The sequence below is a fragment of the Podarcis raffonei genome, chromosome 15 (genome assembly GCF_027172205.1).
Source record: "Podarcis raffonei isolate rPodRaf1 chromosome 15, rPodRaf1.pri, whole genome shotgun sequence".
Taxonomy (NCBI): Eukaryota; Metazoa; Chordata; class Lepidosauria; order Squamata; family Lacertidae; genus Podarcis; species Podarcis raffonei.
The window spans coordinates 29073092-29101035 of NC_070616.1; the positions used below are offsets into that span (position 1 = coordinate 29073092).

At 49.7% G+C, this 27944-nt stretch overlaps 3 protein-coding genes across 5 annotated transcripts; 2 read left to right on the forward strand and 1 right to left on the reverse strand.

The window, feature by feature from the left end:
- Positions 1-165: 165 nt before the first annotated feature.
- DPAGT1 (dolichyl-phosphate N-acetylglucosaminephosphotransferase 1) lies at positions 166-8354 on the forward strand. Of its 3 annotated transcripts, none has more exons than XM_053366411.1 (11): positions 166-263; positions 1591-1929; positions 2715-3084; positions 3411-3531; positions 3648-3861; positions 4398-4544; positions 4772-4856; positions 5940-6128; positions 6856-6943; positions 7183-7338; positions 7639-8354. In XM_053366411.1, exons 3-11 carry the CDS (start codon positions 2930-2932, stop codon positions 7702-7704), a joined length of 1221 nt encoding a protein of 406 aa, XP_053222386.1. In that variant the 5' UTR covers positions 166-263; positions 1591-1929; positions 2715-2929; the 3' UTR covers positions 7705-8354. The 3 variants fall into 3 exon arrangements, with proteins under 3 accessions (XP_053222386.1, XP_053222387.1, XP_053222385.1); XM_053366412.1 differs by having other exon boundaries at positions 1591-1703; XM_053366410.1 differs by lacking the exon at positions 1591-1929.
- A 2053-nt stretch (positions 8355-10407) lies between these two features.
- On the forward strand, positions 10408-11259 carry LOC128402743 (histone H2A-beta, sperm). The gene has a single exon (XM_053367104.1). It carries the CDS (start codon positions 10567-10569, stop codon positions 11005-11007), a length of 441 nt encoding a protein of 146 aa, XP_053223079.1. The 5' UTR covers positions 10408-10566; the 3' UTR covers positions 11008-11259.
- A 1041-nt stretch (positions 11260-12300) lies between these two features.
- On the reverse strand, positions 12301-26717 carry HMBS (hydroxymethylbilane synthase). The gene is given in 15 exon segments (XM_053367099.1): positions 12301-12835; positions 13933-14022; positions 14777-14830; positions 15337-15456; positions 16946-16984; positions 17227-17340; positions 17789-17864; positions 18159-18236; positions 19307-19384; positions 19889-19944; positions 20036-20085; positions 20858-20930; positions 23110-23163; positions 26557-26624; positions 26627-26717. Coding segments are annotated over 15 exon segments (1197 nt in total). The 5' UTR covers positions 26703-26717; the 3' UTR covers positions 12301-12664.
- Between the last annotated feature and the right edge of the window lie 1227 nt (positions 26718-27944).

Here is a 27944-nt window from a genome sequence, read left to right on the forward strand (position 1 = left end):
GACCGTGCTGGGCGGAGCGCGTTGGAGCTGGAGACGAGCTACCCTCGACGGCCAGTAGCGGCTTAGCTGGGCAGGGCCAAACGCTGCTGCTGGTGGTGCTGCTGCCGCCGCCTCTCCCCTTCCGCTCTCCTCTCCCTCCCTCCGACCTCTTAAAGGCGCAGAAACGAGCGCACCGGACCTCGAGCTCGGAGACCCCCGAGGGGAGCTGCTACTGGAAAGGACTGAGGCAGCCCAGGGGATTCCTTCGACAAGCCGCCCACTCGGTAAGGCTACCGTCTGAGGGTATGCGAGGAGCCGGCGGGGGTTACTTGGAAGCGGGTCTGGCTGGCCGGCCAAGATGCGCAGAAAGAAAGAGGCGGCTCCTGCCTTGGGGACCAGGGTGACATAGGAAAGGGGAACGTCCGCAGGTCGACGACCGTCGATCATGCCTGCGGAAGCCGGGACGTTCCTTTTGCAGCATGAGCCTAACATTATGACAGGAAGGGTGTTGAGGATTCCTTCCCAAGTGTGGCTCTACTGGGAACGAAGCCGAGCTGAGGTCCCCGGGGAGAACTCTGGGTGCTCTGGACGCGTCTAGGGAGGTGGGCGGACCTGGGCTGGGGGTGAGGCTGGAACCAGGACCTTGGCTCCACTAGTAGACTTTTTCTTTTTCTGATTTTTTTAATCGAGCAGGACATGGCAGGGACGTTGGGATGAGGGTGGCTGTTGATCTGTAGTAACCGAAAGATCTGAGTGGACCATCCGCGACGGGTGGTTCTGAAATGTGGGTCGCGGGCACCATTCTGTTGCGGCAACATGCGGAAATAAGAGCCTTCTGCAGAAATTTTTGACTCCAACTCCTCCCACCATACATGATTCACAAGGCTGATGGGAGTTGTAGTCGAAAACATCTGGAGAGCATCATGTTGGGGGCGGCTGGTCGTGTGGCACCTTAAGAGATTGGCGGGTTCTGCTACAGTAGATATTGAAGGTTCCAAAAGATGTCTTGCCTGTTTTTTGCAAGAGGTTATTACCGTTTGGAATAGGGGTGTGGTTTTCTCGTGGCCCTCCAGATGTTGCTGGGGGGGCCAAATGGCCATCATCCCTGACTACTGGCCATGCTGGCAGGGGCTGCTGGTAGTCCACAACATCTGGAGGGCATCGGGTTGGGGTAGGCTGGTCGTGTGTCATCTTATAGCATCATCTGAAACTAGGGTGCCTAACCTGTGCCCCACCAGTGCCAGCACCAACACGTGTTGTTGGGATTACAGATCCCACCACCCCTGAAATGTGCTGTGCTGGGTGAGGCTGATGGCAGTAGGAGTCTCAACAACATCTGAAAAAACACATATTTCCCCTCCGGGACATAGAATTTTAGGGAAGAGCTCCTCCTCCAGCTGGGTTCCTGAGATTTACTAAGAAGCTGCTGTCCCTTTAAATGGCCCCGCTTGGCTCTGGAGCGCCTCGCCGAGCCAATCAGCAGCCAGGTGACGTGTAGTTTAACGAGACGTCCAAGGGCAGTTGTCACGTGATCCTCGGGGGCCGCCATGTTTGGTGTGGGCGTTCCTTACAACTTTGTGACCGTCGTATTTCCTCCGCCAAACCTGTCAGTTACGGTCACCGGATCTCTCGCAGCACATGGGGCCCGGTTTTGAGGATCCGATATGCCACACCGTCGAGTAGCCAGCAACGAAGATGGCGTCGGCGGCTTCACAAGGCATGGAGTGCGTTTTGTAATATGCTCGCACTGAGTGGGTCGCGCTAGGATTTAGCGGTGTCACGTCATATAATGTCCGGGTGGAAACTCCAGCCAAGCTTATAGGGACGTTAAAAGGAAATCCCCCGCGCCCTTGCCAGAGAGACTCCCTTCCCGAATCTCGACGACAGCTGGATCAAGCCGGTGTTTCGGTGGCGACGGGCAGGAACCCAGGGGAGCATCCTGTGCCTCTGGTAGGCAGGAGTCTGGCCACTTTCTCCGGGCTGGGGTGGTAGAGATTTGGGTGCCGGGGAGCAGACAGAAAACGAAAGTTCCAGCTCCGGAGTGACTACCCATTGACCCTCCAGGTATTGCTGGACTCCAACTCCCACCTTTCAGGATGCTGGGACTGATGGGAGTAGGGATCCAAGAGCACCTGGAAGGGCTGCTCTTTAGCGGGTGCACGGTAGGGATTGGCTAGTCTACCGTCTTCCAGGTGGTGTTGGACTCCCATCGACTCCCCCCAGCGTGGCCAGTTGTCAGGGTTGATGGGAGTTACAGTCTAGCAATATCTGGAGGACCCTAAGTTAGCCACCCCTAGTTTAGGAGGAGACAACTGTACCCCATCACCAGGAACAGACCAGAGAGCTCATGGAATCGTAGTTGGAAGGGACCCTTAGGATCATCTCGTCCTACCCCCTGCAGTGCAGGAATGTGCTGCTGTCCCATATGGGACTTGAACCTGCAACCTTGGCATTAACAATGCCACACTCACTGACCTATCTAGGTCTATATCCTATTCATTGGCATATGTGTGCTGTTTCAGCCAAGCGGGTGGGGCAGTGATTTATGGGCCCCAGATTGCTTGATCCCAATGCACTTGTTTTGTCAGTGGTCATCTTAGACACACCTGTGGTGATCCCCCCTCCATGGGTAGGATGGTCCCATTTGTGGCTAAGGTGTGCATTCACATCATCTGAGCATGTAAATTTTGCATTCAGTATGAATTGTTGGTTACCAGCTTTTTTTTTATTCTTAGTTATGAAGACCCATCACCATGGCTGCTGCTGAAGCAGGAACCTTTTGCCAGTGGTTGTGGCCTAAGGGTCCCTTCTCTGTTATGTTACTTCTGACAAGTGGTGTCTGCTGTGGCTGTCCCAGATAGGCTACGACTGGAAGAAGTGCACAGACGACGGACAGACTTCCTTGGCTTATTGGCTTTGTCATTTGGGAGCACCCAGATCCAGCTCGGAGATGGGGAGGCTGCTAACCACCCCCCTGCTGATCAATTTATTTGGCTCCCTTGTGGGCTTTGTAGCAACACTGACACTTATTCCAGCCTTCAAGGATCACTTCATTGCTGCCAAGCTCTTTGGGATTGATTTGAACAAAACTTCCAAGCAACCCATGTGAGTAGCTCTTGATTTTCCTGTATTCAGTTTTGATCCAGACTGCACTTGGAGGCTGCCAGGTTAGGGGCCTGAGAGGAAGTGTGGGGCTCTGATCTGGTGCAGGCATACTGGGGCCCTGTGTAAAGACTGATAATCCTGGGCTGGATCTCATACTCCCAGAGCTGGCAGTCAGCAGTCAATAAGGAGAATTCCCTTTTTCTCATTGGGCGTTCCGGCTTTCTTTCAGCTAAGTCTTAACCCCTAACCTGGCACCCCAGTAAGCAGGACAGGCAAGGTCCTGGTGAGATGAGGTACCCATTACCTTGTGTGTTGTCTTTTCCCAGCCCGGAGTCCCAAGGTGTCATAAGTGGAGCAGTGTTCCTGATCATCCTCTTCCTCTTCATCCCAGTGCCCTTTCTGAGCTGCTTTGTGGAAGAGCAATGCAAGGCATTCCCACACCATGAGGTGAGAGTGGCTGCATCGGGTGGCGCTTGGAAGGGATTGGGGTGGGGGTGTTAAGAGTTGAGTCGACTAGATAAGTGCAAGGGGCAGGACTCTTACAGTGCCTCCCTACCTTGCAGTTTGTGGCCCTCATTGGCTCCCTCCTCGCCATTTGCTGCATGATCTTCCTGGGCTTTGCGGACGATGTTCTCAATCTGCGCTGGCGCCACAAGCTGCTTCTGCCCACCATGGCGTCCTTGCCCCTGCTCATGGTCTACTTCACCAACTTTGGGAACACCACCATTGTGGTGCCTAAGCCCTTCCGGATGTTGCTGGGCATGCACTTAGACCTAGGTAAGTAGCCCAGGGCTTGCCCAAGCAGGTCTGGTCTGAGAAACATGCTGAGCATTATCCCCATGGAGAATTATTTATTTATTCATTCAACTTATACACCACCCTATACCCAGAGGTCTCGGGGCATTTCACAACAAGACCACAACATATAAAATCAAACCAAAAGCAGTAACCCAATAAACTGCACCACCCAAAGCAACATTCTAAAAGAGTGTTGGATGTCAATCAGATCAACCAAAGGCCTGCTTAAAAAAGAAAATTTTTGCCTGGAGCCTGAAAGTGTATAATGAAGGCACCAGACGAACTTCCCTGGGGAGAGAATTCCATAGACAGGGAGCCACTGCAGGGAAGGCCCCGTTCTCATGTTGCCACCCTCTGGACCTCTCGAGGAAGAGGCACACGAAGAAGGGCCTCAGAAGATGATCTCAGGGACTGGGTCGGTTCATATGGGAAGAGGTGGTCCTTGAGGTAACCCTGATGTTGCATGATTGGTGTCCTCACAAGGAATTTGAGTAAAAGTGGGTTTTCTCTTGCAGGAATCCTGTACTACGTGTACATGGGGATGCTGGCTGTGTTCTGCACCAATGCCATCAACATTCTTGCGGGCATTAATGGCCTGGAGGCTGGGCAGTCGCTGGTGATCGCTGCCTCAATTGTAACTTTCAACATCATAGAGCTAAACGGTGAGAAAGATCTAATGTCAGAGGGCTGGCACATGGAGTTTCTAGAGTGGGATGATATTCAGTTCTTCAGGCTAGATGCAGAGCAAATGTGAGACTGCCCCTCAGCATACATGCTGGGATTGTAGTAGCAGCCGTGGGCTTGGTGTGGACTAGTACATGTGCGGCTAGAGTCTCTGCAGTTGGTGTCAACTGGTTGACCTTCCTACTTTTTTATTTTTTACTCCCAGGAGACTACAGAGATGACCACGTTTTCTCTCTCTACTTCATGATTCCCTTTTTCTTTACCACATTGGGACTGCTGTACCACAACTGGTAAGAAACTCCATGGAATTGAAAAAGCCAGCCTGTTTCCAATGGAAGTGGATGTGTTTGGGGGAGGTTGCAGGCTTCTGAGTTCACTCATAGCAAGGCAGGCTATGGTGCCTTGATACAGCTGCCATTTTGAGGGTTTGCGTGGGTTGCATAATTCCAGTCAATGTTCTTGTAAAATTTCCAGAGCAGTGCCTTCTCTGGATTGCTCTGTGGGAGAATCTGGTGGCTATGAGGGCAGCTGCATTAGAAGGAGCTTCAAAGTGCTCAAATGTTCCCGTTTAGAATATTTAAACAAAAACACAAATGTGCTTGTAGGTCATACATGTGAAATCTAACTAAGAGGAAGATCCCCACCCTACCAAATGCCAACAAACACTACTGTAGGTGCAGCTTTCTGACACCACTGAAACTGGAATAAGCACTCCAGGACATAATCTCTTTCCTCTCATGCTGTGCCCAGTGTTCCACAAGCTGTTTCCCCTCCCTACATCCTTCACCACTCCATATTTAACAACAACAATAATACCACACACACAGAGAGAGTCAAACCTTGGCTCCCAAATGCCGAAAACCCAGAAGTAAATGCTCCAGTTTTTGAACGTTTTTCAGAAGCCAAATGTCCAACACGACTTCCGCTTGAGTGCAGGAAGCTCTTGCAGCCAATCGGAAGCCATGCCTCGGTTGTCGAACATTTCAGAAGCCAAATGGGCTTCTGGAACAGATTACATTCAACAACCGAGGTTTTTGAATTGTTTTCAATTCATAAAGTCCATAAAGACCTCTACAGGTCAGTTACATTCTGTGTGAGATGATGCTGTCATAGGAATTGTGAGGTGGGGGGAGAGAAACTAATTTAACCCAGCAAGCTCTTCCCTCTCTCACACACAAACAAAACTCACTGCAGTTAACTGAATGCAACCAACCATGCTGTGGGCTCTCCAACCTCATGCACCGCCAACAAAAACAAACATGTTATTTACATTTGACATCATAATGAGTGCCAGGAGTGACCCCCTGCTGGGTCTTCTTCTGCAGTGCATTGCCTGTGTTCTGATTGACTGTCTCTCCTCTGGCTGAGCGCAGGTATCCGTCCCGTGTGTTTGTGGGCGACACCTTCTGCTACTTCGCCGGCATGACCTTTGCTGTGGTGGGGATCCTCGGGCATTTCAGCAAAACCATGCTGCTCTTCTTTATCCCACAAGTGCTCAACTTCCTCTATTCATTGCCACAGCTGTTCCACATCATTCCTTGCCCACGCCATCGGCTGCCCAGGTAACAACAACAACGACAAAAACCCTCCGCTCCCTGTTAGATGCTGCCGTGCTTTGTGTGCAACCAGAGCACCACAAATGTAGTCCTTGGCTTCTAACCAAGGGATGTTGAGAACTGTAGTTCGATAAAGGGGTTAAGGGTAAGGGGACCCCTGACCATTAGGTCCAGTCGTGGCAACTCTGGGGTTGCGGCGCTCATCTCACTTTTTTGGCCGAGAGAGCCGGCGTACAGCTTCCAGGTCATGTGGCCAGCATGACTAAGCCGCTTCTGGTGAACCAGAGCAGCGCACGGAAATGCCGTTTACCTTCCCGCCGGAGCGGTACCTATTTATCTACTTGCGCTTTGACATGCTTTCAAACTGCTAGGTTGGCAGGAGCAGGGACTGAGCAATGGGAGCTCACTCCGTCGTGGGGATTCGAACCACCTACCTTCTGATCGGGAAGTCCTAGGCTCTGTGGTTTAACCCACAGCACTACCCGCGTCCCAAGAGGTTAGGGAATCACTATCAAAGGCTGGAAAGTAGTTGTAAACGCCGGTTTCCAATAATATTTTGTTGAGGCCTGGATATTGTAAATATGCCCTTCAAAGCGGCCTGTTTTCATAGGAAATGGATTGGTGAGAGTCTCCTAGATTGGGTACTTTCATCCATTCCTGGCAGAACCTCATCCTGCATTCTTTCTCCCATTGTGTCCCTTTTCATTGCTGACGGGAGCCTATCTCGCTGCAGATTCAATCCTGACACAGGAAATCTAGAGATGAGCTATTCCAGATTCAAGCCCAAGAACCTCTCTCCCTTGGGAGCAAATATCCTCAAGGTAAGGACAGAATAATATCACCTTCCATACACTTTGATAGCTTGGCGGAAAGAAAAGGCTTTGAGAACCGGTTAGAGGCGAAAGTGTAATGGGGAGGGGTTGAGTAACAGAGAAAAGTTGCAATGGAGGTAGGAGCACCCAGGTTTACTTTGGGCTAATGAAATACGATTGGGTGGAACACTTGCTGCTTCTCTCGCTTAATCCTAGAGCAGCACCGGTAACTAAGGTTCTCTCCCCAGATATCTGAGAAACTCCATCTAGTGGATGTGCATCAAGGAGTGGACAAAGATGGAGAATTCACAGAATGCAACAACATGACGCTCATTAACTTTGTGATAAAGCTTATAGGACCAACCCCTGAGCGAACCCTGACCCTTCTGCTGTTGCTGATGCAGGTAAGAGGCACTGGGAGAAAGAGCAGGCCAGCGTGGAAAGTTTTGAATAATGCTGTATCCCTGTGTCTCAAATGGGTTGGTAATCCAGCTCCCTTCTCCGAGTTAAAATTCAGTAGGCATTGAGACACATCAACTGCCACATAATTTTTAATCAAACATTGATGGGGTGGGGCGGGGAGAGAGAGAAGAGAGATTTGCCCTTCCTCTAACCTGCCAGATCCAATTTCATGGTGTTGACAACTATGTGGGCAATATCCCATCTTCTCAGATTACACAATGCCCTTTGCTTCTGTTTTATAGGTTGTGGGGAGCATCATCGCCTTTTCTATCCGGTACCAGCTCGTGCGGCTGTTCTATGACGTCTGAGCTGCCCTTGCCCTGTTGGTGCTTGCTGGTGGACTGCCTCGCAGCTCTCTCCCACATGGCCCATAGCTGCACTGGCCCCAGGGCAGTCAGCCTTCCTTCTCAGGAGGGAGAAAGGCTTCTGGGAGGACTTTGGGGGTGCACTGATGTCTTGTGGGCTTTTGTATCCATTTGGAGAGCATCTGTTGCTGCTGCTGCTACTCCTGTTATAGGAACTGCACTTTGTTTGTATGTCAGTACTCTCTCTCTCTCTCCTGTGTACTGACAGGGGAGGATACGCCATAATTTGGGGTGGCAGGAGGGTTGGCTTTTGAATATTTTTCTGCAGTGGAGCATTGTGCTGCTACCCTGAAACACAAACAGAAGCAAACAGGCAAAAAAATGCATGTAAACAGAACTCAGCTCTCCCTATTGCAGTGCTCCCCACTTTCCCTGCATCTTTTGTCCTTCAAGTCTCATGCTATGAGAGAGAGCGAGAGAGAGCTACTTTATGCTCTAGGAGTAAGTGTGTGTGTCCCTCCACAACAGAAGGAAGCAACTTCCCCCTTCAGGCTACCTGTAAGTACTTGAGCAAGGCTTCACTGTCAAAATCTTGATAGAATCAAAGCACCAGACGGCTCTGATGGGGGCTTGGGCTTTGCAATTGCAGTTTCCCTCCTTCCACAAATTGCAGTTTGTGCTGTGTTTGTTTTGAAGGACTTTGTTTTTATGGTCTCATGGCTAATGCAGTGCCAAAACAGTGACCCTGAAGCTCCCGCAACCAAAGTGGGAAGGAATTCCGATTGAACCTGGTTGGACTGACTTCAATTCAAACCTCCTTAAGATCCTGTTGACGGTCTATTCAGGGCTGCTCTTCTAAACCGTTTCTATACTACTGTCCAACTCTCTCTCACAAACCCAAATGAAGATGATTTGGTATAGTGCTTTTTGGTTTCGTTGTCTTTTGCTTAAACGGAGCTGGCCTGAGTGTTGAAATGGAGGAGGAGGCTTGGATTAGCTGGAAGTGACATCTTGCGGATGAAGGAAAGAGGGAGGAGGGAATGGAAAACAATACATCACCCAGGTGACATCCTAGCTTTAAGTCATGAGGGAAGGACAAATGACTGAAGGAAGAGCAATCTGAGCAATCTTAGGTGCACAACAAAGTTTTCAAGCTTTCTCAGCCAACTATCCCTCTAGAACAGGCATGTCCAACTCCCAAGTGACTGATCTACTCCCAGTATAAACATTCTGGAAGTGATCTACCCATGGGGGGGGGGGAGAGCAAAGGTTTTTGACATTTTTAGAGGGAGCGAAGTCAAAGTTGATGATCTTTTTCTAGGGGCGGGGGCTAAAGTTGATAAACTTTTAAAATTTCAGATAGGTAGCCATGTTGGTCTGACACAGTCGAAATAAATAAATAAATTATCCAGCAGCACCTCAGAGACCAACTAAGTATGTTCTGGGTATAAGCTTTTGTGTGCATGCACACTTCTTCAGATACCGCTTTTTTAAGGGAGAAATAGCAAAGCATGTATAGCTCACCTACAACAATGCAGCTGTGACAAGTACTTTTGCTTTCTAACTCGTCGACAAAATATCCATTTCACACAATGGAGGAAAAGAGCGGCGGCGGGGACTTTCACTCCATTGCTAATCACTACTGCCAATCAAAACGGATCCTGCGAGCAACCAGGATCATCCTGGGATCAACCGGTTAGACACCCCTGTTCTAAAACATCTACCATGAAGTGCACCCTGGCTACTTCCCCTTCTAGCAGAGCCAGGGCAGCCCCCTTCCCCAAGCTGCTGGGACCTCTGTTACTCCCCCTACCCTTTCATTGCTTTCTCTTAATCCACACTATTCTCCAACATCTGTTTGCAGCAGCAGGGCCAATGGCATGGGCGTAGCAAGGATTTTTGTTTTGGGGGGGGCTTTGTTGGGGGGGAACCCACGTGATTGGTCATTTAGTTAAGTATTTCTATTGATTTACTTGATCTAGAGGGGGCAACTGTCCCCCCTTGGCTACGCCCATGGCTAATGGTGAGGGAGGATCAGAAGTCATCTTGCCATACTTCCTACTGTCTTTGAGAGATGAAGTTGGAAACTAGATTATATTGCGCCACAAATGTGGGATCTTGCTAGAGAGCTGTATCTTTCTCTGATAGCTCTTCACATGGAGAGCAAAATGCACTTTTTCTACCAGGTTTTGGGCTGATTATCTACTTCTTCTTCCTACTACTATGGGTGCTGGCTTTTAAAAATAGCATTTACTTTGGGGGTTAACAGTTTAGAAAAGTGGTAGATAACACAAGTGCACATTAATGTGTACATGATGAGTGTGTGTTGGCAGACCCTGATTTTCTACCTGCTGCAGACATACGAAGCAGCAGTAAAGGAGGAGTGGCAGCGGCTAGCTACCTTTCATGAGCACAGCCAGGGAGGTGCAGAGACAGCTGCCCCCGCCCAAATCAAGTAAATAAATCTAAATAGTGAACTAACTGGCCAGATCATTTGGTTCTTCCCCTCACCCCCCAACATAAAGCCTGCCACTCCTAAAATAAATCCTGATTCTGCTCATTCTGCCTTTTCTGTTTAAGGTGGCGCTAAAATTGAATGCCCAATACCTCCCCCACATTTAAATTTGGCGCGCGTCTTTCCTACTGGCTCCGCAAACCAACCAATGGGCGAGCAGATAACGATCCGTGCGCCCAATCCCTGCGTTCGTCTGACGCAGCCGAGGGCCAATGGGAATGCTAAAAGGTTGCGTCCAATGAGAAGAAAGAGCGGCGGCTATAAATGGGTAGGAAAGCGCGGGCTTTCTTTCCCCATTCATTCTTCGGTGGCTCATTCACCTTTGGTGCCAGATCTTCCAGCGGAGAAGCATGTCGGGCCGCGGGAAAACCGGGGGCGGCAAGGCTCGGGCCAAGGCGAAGTCGCGCTCGTCGCGGGCCGGGCTGCAGTTCCCGGTGGGGCGTGTGCACCGGCTGCTGCGGCGCGGCCACTACGCGGAGCGGGTCGGGGCCGGGGCGCCCGTCTACCTCGCCGCGGTGCTGGAGTACCTGACTGCCGAGATCCTGGAGCTGGCGGGCAACGCGGCGCGGGACAACCGCAAGACGCGCATCGTGCCTCGCCACGTGCAGCTGGCCGTGCGCAACGACGAGGAGCTCAGCCGCCTCCTGGGCCGCGTCACCATCGCGCAGGGCGGCGTCCTGCCCAACATCCCCGCCGCCCTTCTGCCTCGCAAGGCCGGCGCTGGAGGAGGAGGAGCGGCGAGCGGAGCGGCGCCGAGGAAGAAAGCCACCCAGGCCTCCCAGGAATACTAGGCGGGCGAGCAGCAGCAGCCTCTGGACGGGACTCCGGTAGCAGCCGGCGAGGGATGGACACGAGGACGGGTCACGCAACCCCCCTGTTTTCCTTGGGGTTTGGTTTGGGACGAGGGTCAGGCGCCGGGACTGAGCGCATGGTTGCCTGGCCCACAAACGGATTGCTGAACTGGGTGGGGATCCCGTTGAAATTACGTTGCAGGGATCGCGGTGTTGGCTTTTGTTTTATTAAATGGATTTGCGCTGTTTAAACCGGGCTTTCTTAAGTTTATATGGGTGGGGGCAAGCCGGTTAGAAAATAAGCAGCAGGTGAGCGCTGCAAGGTTTCGAACTGGAAATGCGATCAAGAGCTACGTTCCGTGCACCAGTCTTAGTAGGCTGTATGATAACTCTTTATCAAGAAATTATTACATTCTTGCACTTTGCCAGGTTCAAACTCTGGGGAAGACTGGGATTGCCCCTTGCCTGAAGGCATCTGCAGGACCTTTGCCCGTTACTGTAAACAGTACTGTGCTGAGCTGCATGAGCCAGTGGCCTGGCTTCCTGTGTCCTCTTGGTTGTTGCCATAAAAAGTTGAGGGTGTGGTAGAGATGTGGTATAGAAAAGCAGAGAGAGGAGTATCCACTGGTGCAGATTAAGATTCATGGCAGCCCAAAGCAGCATGGCTAACAGGCAGGAGAAAGGTCATTGTTGGCTTGGCATAGAAAACAGGTGGGCTTTTCCCCCACCCCCCAATTAGACCATGCTGACTGGGACTGACATTTGTTTGGTGAAAACAGCCAAAGGGAACTATCTTTCCTGACTTAATGGACTTTCCTGCCATTAGGCAAAAGGGTATTAAATTAATGGAGGTGACAGGTGGCTCTATGGAGCTTACAGCTTCCTGCATCTTGCTTTCATGTCCTGCTTATTGTATGGGTGCCTGGAAGCAGCTAGTTAGCCACTGCTGGAAAGAGGATGGAGTTCTGAAGATCATCTGAGATTTACAAAGTTTTCTTTCTACCCACCCTTACTTCATGACGGTTCTATTATGACCAGGCAGGTTTGCTCCTTCCTGCTAAAGCCCTTTGGTGATTGTTTTGCAATACTCAGGTGAAAACAGGTCTGTTTACAAACTCAAAGAATTCTGGAAATTGTGGTTGGTTAAGAGTGCTGATATTGCAGCTCCCGGGGGCAGACTGTGGTTCCCAGGGTTCTTTGAGGGAAAGCCATGTGCTTTAAAGGAGCTGGTATGCATACACAAGTAAGCTGCAGTAGATTCAGCTATAGCTAAACAAATAAGAATTCCACTACTTTCAGTTTAAATCTCTTTAATCCATTTGGCAATAATTAAAAAAAATATACACTTCATTCTATGCAACTGTACCAGGTTACATTATTCCTTACAGCAATCAATGAAGGCACCAACTTCTTTTAAATGGTTCTCTTTCTCAAAATTCAGGCTGTGTGTTAAAGGGAGTGATCCCCGCCAGCATGAATCTTCCATTGGAGGCTACAGCATGAGTCAGTCCTTAGCAGCACAGGTGAACTGTGGCGTAGCTACCATAATAAATTAAGATTCCCTTCACCGAGAGGGCAGTGGTTGATTTGCAAGAGACTTCATTGCTTCCATGAAGGACAACGGCTAGAGGAGTTTGACATCCAAGGCAGGCCCCCATCAGGCATCGTTGAGCTGTCGGGCCACGTTGAGGATGTGCTTTGCCCCTCTGCTCAGGAGGAGCTCAGCCACCTGAATGCCTAACTTCTCTGCAGCCACTTGAGCAGACTGAGAGAAATTCTTTGCAGTGATGCCAACATGCTGGATGTCATCGTTGGGGCCATCTTCGTTCTGAAAAGTAAAAGTAAGATGCAAAATCCCATAGCCAGCATTAGGACATTTTAGGGTTAGAGGCAGCGATTCAAGATTCACATTTATTGAGGGATAGTGGGGGACGCGGGTGGCGCTGTAGTCTAAACCACTGAGCCTAGGCCTTGCCGATCAGAAGGTCGGTGGTTCACCCACGATGGAGTGAGCTCCTGTCAACCTAGCAGTTCAAAAGCGCATCAAAGTGCAAATAGATAAATGGGTACCGCTCTGGCGGGAAGGTAAACAGAGTTTCTGTGTGCTGCTCTGGTTTTGCCAGAAGCGGCTTAGTCATGCTGGCCACATGACCTGGAAAAACTCTGCAGACAAACGTTGGCTCCCTTGGCCAGTAAAGCAAGATGAGCGCCGCAACCCCAGAGTCGTTTGCGACTGGACTTAACTGTCAGGGGTCTTTTACCTTTTTAGTGAGCCTCCTCAAATTTAACATTGGTTTTGTATGCTGCAGTAAAAATAGAGGGGGGGGAAACAACCCATATGAACAAGATGCTAAGATTGTACAGCTGGTCTTTTAATTGAGGCTGAACAAGTGTGACTGTCACTATTGGCCAAAACATCTATGAGCTTGTTAGCACATTACAATTAGCCAGATTTTGTGAATGAGCAGCATGCTACTGCATACTTTGCAAAAGTTCCTGCTTCACTCCTATGAAGCAAACCAGGAAGCTGCAATTAAGCTTTGCTTCCTGTTAACACTGAAATCCAGGATTAGGGTCTATTGCTGCCTTACATACAGTGGCTTGTTTGGGAGCAACAGGACACGGTCTCTGCTTTGGATATAATAGGAAACAAAGCTTAAATCAGGTGTGGGGAAGCTTTGTCTCTCCAGATATTACTGAACTACAATTTCCATCAGTCCGAACAAGCAGGACCCATTGCCAGGAATGATGGGAACTGTAGTTCAGCAACAGCCAAAATCTCCCCACACTTTGCTTAGATGTAGTTTTATTGGGTTTTTTCTCTCATGTCATGGGAGGAGCCAAGCAGAAAGAATAACAAGGGCCTGGTTTTCCCCTGTGTGGAAGCCTAGAAAATGTGCTGTTTTGCAATACAGTAGCGGGTACCTCATGTGGAAAATAATTCATGCTTGCTTGCATGGTCTCACGTAGGCTCTCGGATCCATCAAGGCTGTAGACTGCTCCAGTCAAATATAACTAGGGAAAATAAAGAGAAAATGTCAACAGCCACCGCACACAGCTCTCCCTTTGGAGAAGGTGCAGGAAAACCAAGGGATGCCATAGGCAGTGTGTGACATCTTCTACATGAGTCCGGGATTCAGCATTAAGTCACCTTTTTAAAAAGGAAGGGTCCTAGAAGGACAGGAAGGAATTATCAGGCTGGAAGCAGCAACTTAAACTTTTATGTGAACGACCAAATCTTCCAGGATGAGTGCTGAGACTGATCCAGTCAAAAGGGAAACGAATGTCTGAAGTGGGGGGAATGCCAACTCAGCATTTTTAAAGTGGTTTATAAATGCTTTTTAATAATAACTATCAGCCACAGCCAATAGGATGGGGATTGGAATCAAACACCTGGAGAACCACAGATTCCCCATCCCTGGCCAGCAAACACCTAGTCGGTTGATAATAACCATACATTATCTTCTGGTGATCCTTACAACAACCCTACAGAGTAGGCCAGTATTGTTATCCTTGTATTGCAGGTGGAAGGCCAAGAAGGTGGGTCACATGTCATGAATGTGAGCTTGCTGGTTCAAGGGTTCTTTGCTCCATCTCAGTCAGGGAACACTTCCCTTCACACCAAGCAGGGCTGTTGCATCCAGCACAGGTCTCTCCCTCCACTAACTGCTTCCAATGTTGGGAGTGGCCCACAAACCATTGCTAAGAGAGACCCAGCCTGGCTGCTGGCTGGGGAAAAAAGGCCTATGGTATTCTGAATTGTCATTACCTGGAAGTCCTTCAGCACGGTGTTTACTGCCACAGGGACACTGCAGCCACCTTCCTGGAATGGAAAATGTCAGGGAGATGAATGACGCTGCTGCCAAGCCTCCCTCTTCATTTTACTTTTAATTAGCATAGCATACCACTTTTCCATATTACTAAACAAGGCGGTTCACAGCAACAAAATATACAACAAAGAACACACACCTTGTCATAACCTGATCCAATTAAAAAAGCCATAACATGGCATAACTTTAATGAATGACATATCAAATAAAGTAATATTCAATAACTATTTGACTATAATGGTACACAATAAAATAACTCAAAACATCAACCAATAATGACTAAACAAATTCACTCTTAACAATTGCAATAAACTATCAATAATAACCGCAAGTCACAATGCATAACATGGGAAAGGATCAAACTGAGAAACACGCAACTCATAGAACTATTTTTTTAAATCCCTGTCCTCCTCCCTGGGAAGGAAGCACCCCACTGCCCTGAGCCCCACATAAGCAGGTGGCTGCTGTGGCCTCCGATCAAGCACTTCCTGAAACCTACCAAGTGCTTCATGAAGGCCCTCTCTGCAATGCAGCGCAGCACCGTCTCACTGTCGTGCAGGACGGACACCATATCGAGGATCTCCTGATCCCTGGCTCTCACCTCCACTGCTAAGGCTCCCTGGAAAAAGGAAGGGGAGCAGGGAAAGAGGCCCTTCTCAGCTTCTAGAACAGCCTAGTGGCTATGCAGCCCCCACAGCGTTTAAAACCTCTGCTCTGCAATGACCAGGGTCAGCAGCCAGAGAACAACAGGAGCAAGGTCTCTACTCTGTAAAGCAGGCATGAGCTTGAGATGGAGACATACGACCACTAAAGCATCCAATACCCCTCTCCCACAAGCCCCTGCTAAAAACTGCTATGGGGAAGCCAGCCATACCGACCCATAGGAAAAATTACTAAATCCATATTATGCCAATGCCTTTATTAGGTCAACCAAAATGTCACAATATAGTGCAAGCTTTTAAGTTTCTGTGTTTTCTTTACTATCTAGCCCAGTGGTTTTGAACCAGTGTGCCGTGGCACCCTGGGGTGCCTTGAATGATGGTCAGGGGTGCCGCAAGAAACACTGGCCTCTGGCCTCCTTTCTTTCCCTTCCTCCTCTGATGCCCTCTTGTGGCTCTGCCTCCCAAAGGTTTGCACAACTGCTTATTGCAGCAGCCCTGGCTATAAGCTCTGCGGTGAATGGTGCCTCTGGGGGGCACCTCTCCGGGGGGGGGGGAGCAGCTCAGAAACAGCGGACAGCAGCAGTTGATGCCTGGAGGACTCCCGGGGAGAGGAGAGGAGGCTGAGGGAACACTCCACAAGGGAGGGTGTTTGAATAAAGTTGAGAGGCTGCTAGCTCTGCAGGCAAGGGGTGACATAACTGGCCTCCTGAGCCCCACAGGAGTGCTGCAAAAAGAATGTACTTGGATAAGGGAGCCATGGACTCAAAAAAGGCTGAAAACCTCTGATCCAGCCCAATGAGTAGTTCTGGGGGACTCAAAAGCTGGCACAATATTTTGTGACATTCTGGTTGGCTTTAGAAAGGAATTGCCCTGTAATGGATTTTGGCATTTTTGTTGCTGGGATTTCCGAGAGACAAAAGAACATGTCTTCAAGGATTCCCACGATGCATACATTTCACCCACTTTTGGACAAGGGGCAAGCAAGGCATGCAGTGAAAGAGCTTAGCAGCATTTTGAGTGATTTTTAAATTTGAGGAAACAGTTCAAGGGGGGAAAGGCACTTTTACAGTTTACAGTTTGTGCACTTTACAGTACATGGACAGGATTGATGGGGGATGTAGGTCAACAAATTCTAGAGGGCCACAGGTTAGCCATCCCTGCACAAATGGGAGGATGCAGAAGCTGGTACCCACCAGGGCAAGGGGGCGCAGCCTCGGAGCACCAAGACCATTTAACCTTCCAGCTCTGGGATTCACACCAGGTGAGAGTTTGCTCTCTGGAGAGAATCCGTTGGAAGGTGTGCATAGCCTGACTTTGGGATGCTCATTTGAGGGCGAGGAGCAGTTGGAGAAAGAGCGAAAGGCACCCTCAAGAAGCAGGGGTGTGTTGGGGAGGCTCAGCTGTTCGCACACACAGCAGGGCCAGAACGGAGAGCACATCACATACCTGCCCAACTGCGTACAAGCAGTCTGCGGGGCTCAGGACCTGGAGGGAAGCAGAACGAGGGTTGGTGATGCTCAGAACAAGGCAGAGCAAAATATTTATTTTAAATTTGTATACAGCCCTATACATCTCAGAGCGTTTCACAAATTCATTCAGTTTATATATCCCGAAGGAATGCAGACATCAGTGAGCATCTCAAGAACTGAGGACACATGGAGGAGAAGCTCCCTGGGCACAATGGGGGGGGGGACAACATTCATCCCAATCTCTTCTGCCCCACTTACTTGACCAATGCGGCTGTCCCAGCCCATCCGCCTGAGGCCAGCCGCTGCCAGGACGATGGCACTGAAATCCTCCTTCTCATCCAGCTTCTTCAAGCGAGTGTTCAAATTTCCCCTCTACAAGAAGGATTAAGGGAAAACCACAGAGATCCCTGGTTTGGTGGCCCATTGCCTGCACTTCCAGAGCTGGCCACCAGGGAGGGTCTTCTAACACCACAGTCCCTCTCTGCAGGGGAGAAGGCGGCTCAAGACCTTAGCTCCTCTGCCAGGCCTCCGGGCTGCATCTCAGCACAATGCCAGGCTAGGCCCTGATTCAAAGCCAAGCCAGGGATGTGGGGCCTTGAAAAAGTTCATATTCAATATAACAGAAGCTGCATATTCAAAGGAATGGCCACATTCTCCACTAGGAATTTGAACCTCCACAAGGTGTCCTTTTCGCACGCGGTGGCAAGATTTGAGTGCAAAGGCTAAGCATGGCAAGACGGGGGAGGGGTACAGAGAGGGGGCATCACTGTTTGGTTTTTCAAGGGCCAGTCTAAGTCAAGGGGTCATTTTCAAAGGATACAATGTCCCTGAATTCCAGGTGAGGGAACTTTCTCTTCAGCTGAGCTGCCCGGCGAAGTGAGCTGGTCCCGATCACGCTGCCAGAGAGCCAAAAGGAAAACGGGGTCAAAGAAGAGTCTGGACTGGTCAGCCTCACCCGTCTGAGCAGAGTTAGGAACAGTCCCCCGGACACCTCGGCACAAACACTGTCTACACGGGACCGTGTGCAGCAAAGTGTCAACTCTGGGCAAGAGCGGCTGGCCAAGACCTCAGGCAGGGAGGGACCCCTTTCAGCACTGCTACCCAAGAGGGGTTGAAGCTGGGACAAAATGTTAATTTCAGCCCTTCCTGCACACCAGATGGAACCCAAGGAAGGAACAAGTGGAACTCACCTCTTCTCAGGGAGGCTGTGGAGGCTCTTGCCTGCATGCTTAGGGTGGAAGACGACAGCATCATACGGACTCTCTCTCCTGCAAGGGACAGATGGGGTTGCCTTTTAGGGAGCAGGTCAGCTGGGCTGTAGCAGCAGCAGCAGCTGCCTCCAAGTTTCTTGCAAAGAGACAGCTGGAGGCTCCATGACCTGGACTTTTGTCTGTTCACAGCAAAGGCCACCACTTGGCCTAAGGCAGTGGCCAGTTTAGATGGGTTAAAGAAGTCGTTACCCATCTGATGCTCTGGAAGTTAGGTACGTTTGGTGGGCACACCCACTTCCACAGGGACCAACAGCTGACATGTGTTATAGACACCAGTCAGGAATACCAGAGCAAAACAGCAGCCAGTAGGCTTGGTCTTTATTGAAGAATGTCGCAACAGGACTCCCACCTGCCACAAGGTGGAACAAGATGGAAGCCCTGAACAAAAGAGCCCCCAAACTTCTATTAGCTGCTAATTCCCATGTTACACCCACCCAAACTACATCACTAATACATCATGGTTACATCATGAAAGGGGAGGTCTGGTGGCAGTAATCTGAGCATCCTGGTCCCTGCCCCATGGTTCTCCTTGCCCTCCACCAAAAACGCATCAAGTGTAACAAAAAGATATTTACATTTCCCTGTTTCCCAGCCAAATTAATCACACCCTTTTGTCTTCATCTGGGTTTGTTATTTCTGGAATGGCTACCTGTCTGACACTCAGGTATTAGGATGCCAGGAATTATCACTCAGGCAGACGGGCTGCTGAGTAGCTGAGCTCACATGTCTATATGCATTTCTGAAGTTTTCCCAGTGAGCCAGTACATAGATACATTTATCAGTGAATTGTTACATTTGGTATCATGCAGCAAAGGCCCTTTGAATAGATAGGAAGAAACTGTGATGAAGTGTTTTGTGGGGACAAATCACAAAAGTGATTGTGCTGATTTTGGTAGTGGACTGCATGTGCATGATATCTGCTGGAGGAGCACCCCCCCCCCAACCTATACATAAATTCCTGCAACACATGGAAAAGGGAAGGCGGATGCCTGGCCAGGGCAAACTTTGATGGACCAAGAGCCAGAGCGCTGAGTCAGGCAGAAGGAAGCAGAGGAGCCCAAACTCACTTGCAAATTGCACCGATGGTGAAGCCAGGTGGGAGGGATGTGGGCAGGTCCTTCAGGGAGTGAACCACCAAGTCAACCCTGGAAGGGAAGAAATGAGCTGGTCAAGGGTGTGCCAACCTTATGGGCCCAGGATGGGCAGAGAGAGCAATTATGAAGCGTAAGACCTCAGCGCAGATCCCTGCTTGGCTATGAAGCTTTGCTGAGTGGGCCTGGGCATGTCAGTCTCAATGTGGCCTACTGCTCAGGATTGCTGTGACACAGTTTTAAACACCAGGCCCTGATGCTTCAGGAAAGAGCAGGAAAAACACCCATTTTTTTTACAGGAAGCATCAGAGCTCGCTCTCCCCAGTTATGCGCCAGGACTGGGCTCCCCCTCCCCACAACTGCTGGACTCCCAACCTGCAATTCTGGGTTAGAGGAAACGCTTTCGCTCAAGAGAAGACTTCCTGGCTCTGGAAGAATCCATTGCCTACCAGAACGTGGACTCCTGCTCAGAGCAAAAGCACCAGTGTCAAGGGCACCACCAGGCATTGCCTGCCAAGGAGAGCTTTCTCCTGCACTTCCCAGCCAAACAGAACTTACTCATTTCTTTCCAGTGCATTTTCCAGTTCCTTCGTAAATAGGCTTTTCTCACCAATCTAAATGGGAAAAGAGCATGTTACAACCTGGGCTGCTTTTTCTATCCACTGCTGGTTGCGTCTTGAGCCCAGGGAGCATATGGCTGCTTACCTTGGACAGAGCTGTGTCCAGGATCTTGTCACCTGTGGTTGACATGGCAACTATTCAGAGAGAGAGAGGAAGGAAAGGAAGGAAGAGGGAAGATTAGGAAGGATGACAAGCAGCAGTAGGACATGAGCCACAACAAGGGTGAGCAATGTGTGGACTTCCTAGCTGCTCACTGCTTTAGTTTTCCTGGCGCCAGGAAAAAACACCCCTCTTATCCCAGGCCTTTGGCTACTTAAATAATCTATGGCCTTTTAAACTGTGTGGGTGGGGGATATTGTTTATGTTTGCTACTATTTAACGTGTGGCATAACTGATAATGTGTTGGGAGTAGGACCTGGGAGACCAGGGTTCGAATTCCCACTCAGCCATGAAGCTCACTGGGTATCTCTTAGTCTAACCTACCTCACAGGGCTGTGGAGAGGATGAAATGGGGAGGAGAACTATGTACAATGCCTTGAGCTCATTGGAAGGGAAAAAAGGCATATAAATGTATTAAATAAATAAATAAATGTTATGTATTTCGGGGTTTTACAAGGTAAGCCACTCTGTGAGTCTTAAAGGAATGGTCATATAGAAATTAATTAATTAATTAATTAATTAATTAGTAGTAGTAGTAGTAATAATAATAATAATAATAATACAAAGCTAGGTGCCACACAAGCCCATCCTCTCCATGCACCAGGTCAGAAAAGCTCAGCACTCTGTCTGTGCACCTGAGGCTGCTCTCACCCAGCACCTGGATGGAGCTCCTGTGTTGGCTTGCTCTCTCCCCATCCACTACTTGGTCAATACCTAATTCCCAGGCTTCCTGCCTCACACACTCACCAATCTCAAAACAGAGGTGAGGGTGGCGCTCCTGCAGCATCTGAACCACGCTGTCCGTTTGGATCCGGGCGAGCTGCAATTTCAGAGAGAAGGAAGGCAAAGTCAATCAGTGTGCCCTACCTATGACCCAAGAGACGCAGGCGGCAAGTGTGCCCAACGCACCTGCTGTCAGAGGAAGACATGTGCGCAGATTCTTGCTCCGATATGCTGTTCCCACAAGAGCCCAGAAGACATGAGACTTCAAGTCCCACTTCCTATGCACTTCACTCTCATCGGTTTTGGGTCCGGTTCATGTCTGTGATCTGCTCTGCCCCCCTCCCCCCAGCTTTGGGGGCCCACAGAGAAAAAGCCAGGTATGAAGAGAGCCAACCTGGCTTGAGCCAGTCAGAGAATGAAAAGGAAGCAAAGGCAGCAGCGCAGCTGATGTGTGCTCAGCAAACCTCCCAGAATGAAGCTCTGCAGAAATACCATTCATTGAAGCCAAGTGTTGCAGGATTCCGGACAGGCAAAGGGAAGGACTTCTTCACACAGAGCGTAATTAAATTTCAGGGTTTGCTCCCACAAGACATAGAGATGGTCATCAATTTCAGGGGCTATAAAAGGGGGTGAAAGGCTATCAATGGAATATTAGCTACAATGGCCGTGTTGTGCATCCAGCGTTGGTGGTTGTGTGCCTTTGAATATCAGTTGCTGAGAATTGCAATAGTGAAAATATTGCTGCTGGACTCAGGTCCTTCTTGTGGGCTTCCAAGAGGCATGTGGTTGGCCACTGTGGGAACCGGATGCTGGACTAGACGGGTCTTGGACATGACCCGGCTGCAGGGCAATTCTTATGTTCTGAGAGAAGGAGTGGAGACCCACTTCTGGCCCCCAGGACAGGGCTTCTAGGGAAAAGGAGATCTTTCACACCCTGAGGTGCCACCCCATCCTAGGCCCCTGTTCCAAACAGACTTTCTGGGTTTATTCCTGAGCTGCCACCAGCCTCAACAACAGGAGGCAGATGGGAGATTAGCTCTCCACCACAAGGGTGGAGGTTTATCTTTCTTTACAAGTCTGCCCCTCCCAGTCTTGGCTCTTGGGCGTACTTCTTTGCTCCTGCTAGGGCGGCCCATGGGGAAATCTTTGCATCCTCCTGGCAAAAGAAAGGTCAGCGGAACTGATGGTTGCTCAACACCACCAAAGCAATTCAGCTGGAGAAGTATGGATTAATTGCCAGGTGGATACGAATGAAAAGTTTTAAGATCCTTCTTCAATGAGCAGCAGCGAAGCAGCACAGCTGACAAACACTTAAGGCAGTATAATGCACATGACGTAACAGCTTTACAAACGAAACCCTGTGGCTGCTAGCAAATTACAGCAATAGTAGTAAAGGGACAAAGTCTTGAGGAGCAGCACTGAGTGAAATATAATTCAGAAAGATGCACACTTGGGAATATAGCTCCTGTGATACTTAGCCTAATATGAATTTGGAATTTGCTATTACTGAGTGGTTCCCAGAATATGTGAGTTCCTGCACAGCAGCCATTAAGAGCTGCGGCAGCAGTGGGGGACTCTTAAGTCTAAGCTCTGCTTGGTACAGAAAACCCAGCAACATCTCTAAGAAAGGACTGTCCAGCCTCTGCCTAAAGACCCCCAGTGAGGCAATACAGGAAACTGCCTTATCCCAAGAAAAACCATTGCTCCCTCTAGCTCAGTTCGGTGAGCACTGGCTAGCAGCCATTGTTCCAGGGTTTCAGGCGGGGAGTCTTCTTTCACAGCCCTACCTGGAGATGCCGGGGACTGAACCACAGGCGCTCCACCACTGAGCTCTGTCCCTTCCCAAGGGAGAGTCCACCATGGTTTCAGTGTCAGAACTGCTCTCGCCTTTAAGAAGCCTCTCCAAATGCTCATCTGAGCTCTCCCCTTCTGGGACATAAGCCCCTAGGATCTAGTCCTGTCCTCTGGCACAACAGAGGATAGTTCTTCGTCCTTTTCTTAAGGCATTTTTACATATTGCTATTATCCACCCCTATAACCCAGGCCTTCAAGAAAACACTTCGTTCCAGGACTTGCTCTCTTCAGCACCAGCCATCTTTCCCTGCCTTCCTCTGTTCCAACCTGGTTACTAGGAAAGGAACAGAAAATGCCCTGTTGTCCCAATGCAAATCCATTCACCGGTCAATGCACAGTCCTGTTTGTACGAACACTTTGCAAGAAGCAGACCCAGGAAAAGCAGCAGGCAAGCAAGAGAACGGTAATGACAAGAACCTCACCTGGCTTTTCCTTGTTCCCACGCGGATAGTCTCTTTCTTCAAGCCATTCTTCTCCTGTGAAGAAATGTCTCCAATTACTCCAAAGAGGGAGGGTTATTATGGTGGCATTTCCACAATCTCCCCGCAAAACCCTACACCAAGAGGAAACTTGCACCAGCCAAGCCTTTCCTCGCAAAGGGGCTGCCAAGCAGGGTGGTACAGGTAAGCCATGGAAGTGGACACAGAAGGCATCCCAGGAAGCCCCACACTGGAACTTACCTGGGCGGACACCTTCTGCAATGTTCACTGCATTAAATGGAACAGCCCTAAAGGATAGCTGAGCAACGTGCAATTAGATACCCATCCCTCTTGCCTGCCTCGTGTCAGATCTAAAATTCTACGCTTCTCTGGGCAGGGGCCCGCCTTTCCCTTTGTTGTGCTGTAAAGCACCATAACATTGTTGGCACAACCAGAAACAACTATTACTAATGTCGTTTTTATTGCCTGACCTGACCAGCCCTAGCCCAGCAACCCTTGACAGGCTTCAGGGCAAAGAACACATGTGTCAAAGACCTGAAAGAAGCGGAGGTTATTCAGTGCACAACTGGCCCCAAGGGGCAGAGTCATCTGCTTCCCAAGAGTCTCCCAAAGACCAGGCCGTGCAATGCAGGTAAGCAGCACATGGAACTAGCAAGGGCCCTGTAGGAAAAGGTGCCTGCAGAGCCATACAGGGCATAGGACAAGATAGCACTGAGACAAACATTATCAGTTAAGGGCCTATCGAGTCCTAATTGCAGATAGAAGTATTCCTCAGTAGGGTCTGTCTCTTGCGGTAAAGTTTCACCCCTAAATATGTCATAACACACACAGCTGAAAAGAGAGATTGTGCATGCATGTGTGTGGGTAAGAGAGGCAGGGAGAGAAGTATGAAGTCCTGGACAATAACCCAGGGCCAGAAAACCTTCAGACCTGTCAAAATGGCTGTTAAGATTTGGAAATATTTCCACAGACCCGCAGAGAGGCCTGGAGAGACATACACCTCTTACCTGACTGTCCTGCAGCACCACCTTTGCCATCTCAACAGAGGTTTGCAACCCAGGACCCAGTGAAGAGGAGAAAGATGTCTTTGCTAGAGGGGAGAAGAAGACCTGCTGCCTTGCTCTGTCAGCGTCTAATCAAGGGAGTCTCTCCTTGCAAACTAGCCCCAACCTGGCAGCAGAGATAAGGCAGAGAAGGGGAAAGGGCGTTCAAGGGGGGTGGGGAGAAGGAAGGAACTGAGCCTGGAGGGAACTGCAGCTGCAGGGGATGCTTGCAAGGAACTCTCCGGGTTTTGCACAGAAAGAAATTGTTCTGGGAAAGACAGGCAGCAGAAGACAATCTCCCAGGGCAAAGCAATTGACAAAGGGGCCATTTGCACAAGTGAACAAGGGACATTTCAACCACTTATTTGCAATATAGGGCAAGGGGAGGGTGGCGGCGCAGAAGGGGAGATACAATCAAACTGCATGGCAAACAACTATAATCTCAATGGATCAGAATGCAGGAAGCTATCATCCTGAGAACCAACTTGCTTCCACCCATGGTGGCCAGTGCTATCTGTGCCATCCACATAGTTCTGCAGCAAGGAAGTGCACAAGTTGGGCAGGTACAGTGGTGCCCCACAAGACGAATGCCTCGCAAGAAGGAAAACCCGCTAGACGAAAGGGTTTTCCGTTTGCGATGCGCTTCGCAAGACGAATTTCCCTATGGGCTTGCTTTGTAAGACAAAAACGTCTTGCGAGTCTTGCCCTTTTTTCCCCGCTCCCCCCCCTTTTTCAAACAGCTTAGCCGCTAAGCCTTTAATAGCCGCTAAGCCGCTAAATCGCTAATAGCGCTAATCCCCTTAGCCGCTAATGGGGTTGCTTCACAAGACGAAAAAACCGCTAGACGAAAAGAATCGCGGAACTGATTCTTTTCGTCTTGCGAGGCACCACTGTATTTACTTTCTAGGACATCTCCCAAGAGAATGTGGCTCCTCTTAGGATAGTGGCCATGGAAAGGAGTACATAGACAAGAAATGGGATGCAGGGAGATAGGGCAAAACACAGGAATGGGGCACAGGTGGGCAGTAGAGCTGAAAATGGGCAGTAGATATCAATAGTTCATAGGAGAGATTGGTAGTCACAAGGTACAGAAGCCCCATGTGTGACTTCTGGAAGTCAACCCCAAATCATCAGTTCCCTTCAGTCTTCATCAAACATAGCCATGAGCACTAGCTGCTTAGCTTTAGGGAAGAAAAAGAGAGATACCATCAGGGTGCTGAAAGCAGCAGTTTCTGTGTTTGTAGGGCAATTATGCAGCCAAGGGGGACAGAAAGAGGTGCTTAGTGTGAAGAGAGAAGAGAATTTGTTTGAATCTGGGACTGAAAACAAAGAAACAGGCAAGCTGTGTAGGTGTCCATCATACAGTATCACCCAAAAGGCTCAGGCTCAACAGCCCAAAATCCAGGCAAAGTCTCAGGTTTGGAAGCTAATATAACAGTCTCCCCATGGGAAGGCTATGGGATGTATTCCCAGCGGAACTTTGAAAGGGTAAGTGAAAGTGTGAGTGTGCATGCAGAAACTAGAAAAACAGCTTGACGAAGCACCCTATAGCAGAGGGGAATGCAAGAGGGCACCTGAAAGCAGCAAACCCACACTTCTCTTCACCGCCACCGCACTCTGGCTCACCTTGGCTGCTAGTAGAAACTGCCTGGAGGTATCTGTACAGTGTACTACCTAACAGGGCAAAGGTGTGTCCTACAAAGCCACCCTGTGGATTAGGCAAGAGTGCCTTGCTACACAGAGGCAGAGCTCAAGTTGCACAAGGTTGTGCAAGAAACAAGAGGCATCTGATTTTGGCAGGAGCACATTCTAGAAATGCAACCTGCCTCCCTTGACCGGCAAAGGGCAAAATAGCCCTGGGAGAAACACCAGCCTCTCCCAATGTTTCTCTGCAGATATAAAGCGGATTACAGGGATACTAACATGAAACACTTTGAGCACTTGAACGAGGCCAGTGCCCTGTTGTTGTTCTTGCTACTGCTGCTATCATAAACAAAATTGTGTGTGCGTGTATATAAATCAAGTTTCATAAAAATCAAACTAGCACTACCATTTAACAACTACATTCCCCCTTCCTAAGAAAAGCAGCACTGGAGGACACACAAGTGTAGGAAAAGAGAGAGTCGGGGTGGGGAAGAGTAGCAGATAGGCAGCCATGGTCGGAGACAACCCCCGTCCCCAGGCCCACCCGCGGGGGCTGAACTTATTTGCATCTCATTAAAGACCCCCGCGACGCGCGTGAGGTCACCACCATGCACAGAGGTCACCTCGCGACGTCCTCCGCCATTGGCTGAGCCCCTGGAAGCCCCGCCCCTTCGCCCCCTCTCTCCCTCCCCCTCCCCAAAGCGAGCGAAGCGCCGGTCAAGGCAGCGCCGGAGAGGCTCACCGAGGCGGGCGGCGAGCTGGTCATGCCGCTGGTGGCGCTGAGCAGCGAAGGGGGCCGGCAGGCAGGCGGGGCGAGGGCTGGAGGGGGTCCCGCTCTGGGTCAACTAGGCGCTGCCGGTTCCATCGCCACTCCGCGGAGCCACGCATGCGCCTCCCCGTCCCGGACGTCACTTCCGGCTTCCTGTTCCTCCCACAGGCGGCTTTCCATGAATGGGAGGTGGCTCCCGATGCCCCTTTATACCGTAATTACCGTCGACGCGGCGCACGCCCTTTTCGGAAACGCGAAGCCGGGGGCGCCGCTGGGTCGCTTCGCACTCCGGTCCTTGCAGTGAGGCGCTGCACGTGGCTCCGGCCGCATATTTTACGGGCAGCGGAGCGTCTCCTGCCCGAGTACGCCAGTTAGGCTTTGAAAGGGGCTGGCCTAGATAGTATTATGCAAACTACCTGCAAATTGCCTTCAAAAGTGTCACGAGATTTATTCTAAAATTGAGGGAACGCTGCTTGAAAGGCCTGGGAGAGCCGCTGCCAGCCAGCCAGCCAATGAGGCAAAAGGGCCAATGGTCTGGTTTGTGTATAGCTGCTTCCTGTGTAACTCTCTGCTACAAGATGAGCTGACAACGAACACTACCTTAAACGGAGAGGTCTCTCAGGCTTCTCATCCTGTAATATGGAGCCCCCAGGTGCATAAGAAGTATATCACTGCGAGAGATTGGTTGCACTATCATCAAATAAATGAAGCGTTTAAAGTGGACAGTAAAATTGGCTTTCAGGTGGAAAAATCAAAATTGGAGACAGAACTGTTAGAACCCAGTACTAAGAATTTGTCAAAGATGTATAATTTGCTGCTGAAATGGAATACAGAAGATGAAACGGTTAAATCAGCTATGATTAAATGGGCTCAGGACATTGGTCATAACATTTTGTTTGCTGATTGGGAAAAGTTGTGGACCACCGGGATGAAATTTACGGCATGTAATGCCTTAAGAGAAAATATTATGAAAATGATCTATAGGTGGTACATAACCCCAGTCAAGCTTGCAAAGATTTACCATTTGCCTGACAATAAATGTTGGAAATGTAAAGAAAAGGAAGGTACATTTTTTCACCTTTGGTGGACGTGCCCGAAGATTAAGGCATTCTGGGAAATGATCTATAATGAACTTAAAAAGGTATTTAAATATACTTTCACCAAGAAACCAGAGGCCTTTCTCTTGGGTATTGTTGGCCAGGGGGTGTTAAAGACAGATATAACTTTTTTTATGTATGCTACAACAGCAGCTAGAATACTTATTGCGAAGTACTGGAAGACGAAAGATCTACCCACACTGGAAGAATGGCAGATGAAGGTGATAGACTACATGGGCTTGGCAGAAATGACGAGCAGAATCC

Coding starts and splice junctions, on each gene's coding strand:
- DPAGT1 (XM_053366411.1), top strand. CDS start 2,930: ATGGGGAGGCTGCTAACCACCCCCCTGCTGATCAATTTATTTGGCTCC. Junction 3,862..4,397: donor GGGCATGCACTTAGACCTAG/GTAAGTAGCCCA, acceptor TTTCTCTTGCAG/GAATCCTGTACTACGTGTAC. Junction 6,129..6,855: donor CCACGCCATCGGCTGCCCAG/GTAACAACAACA, acceptor ATCTCGCTGCAG/ATTCAATCCTGACACAGGAA.
- LOC128402743 (XM_053367104.1), top strand. CDS start 10,567: ATGTCGGGCCGCGGGAAAACCGGGGGCGGCAAGGCTCGGGCCAAGGCG.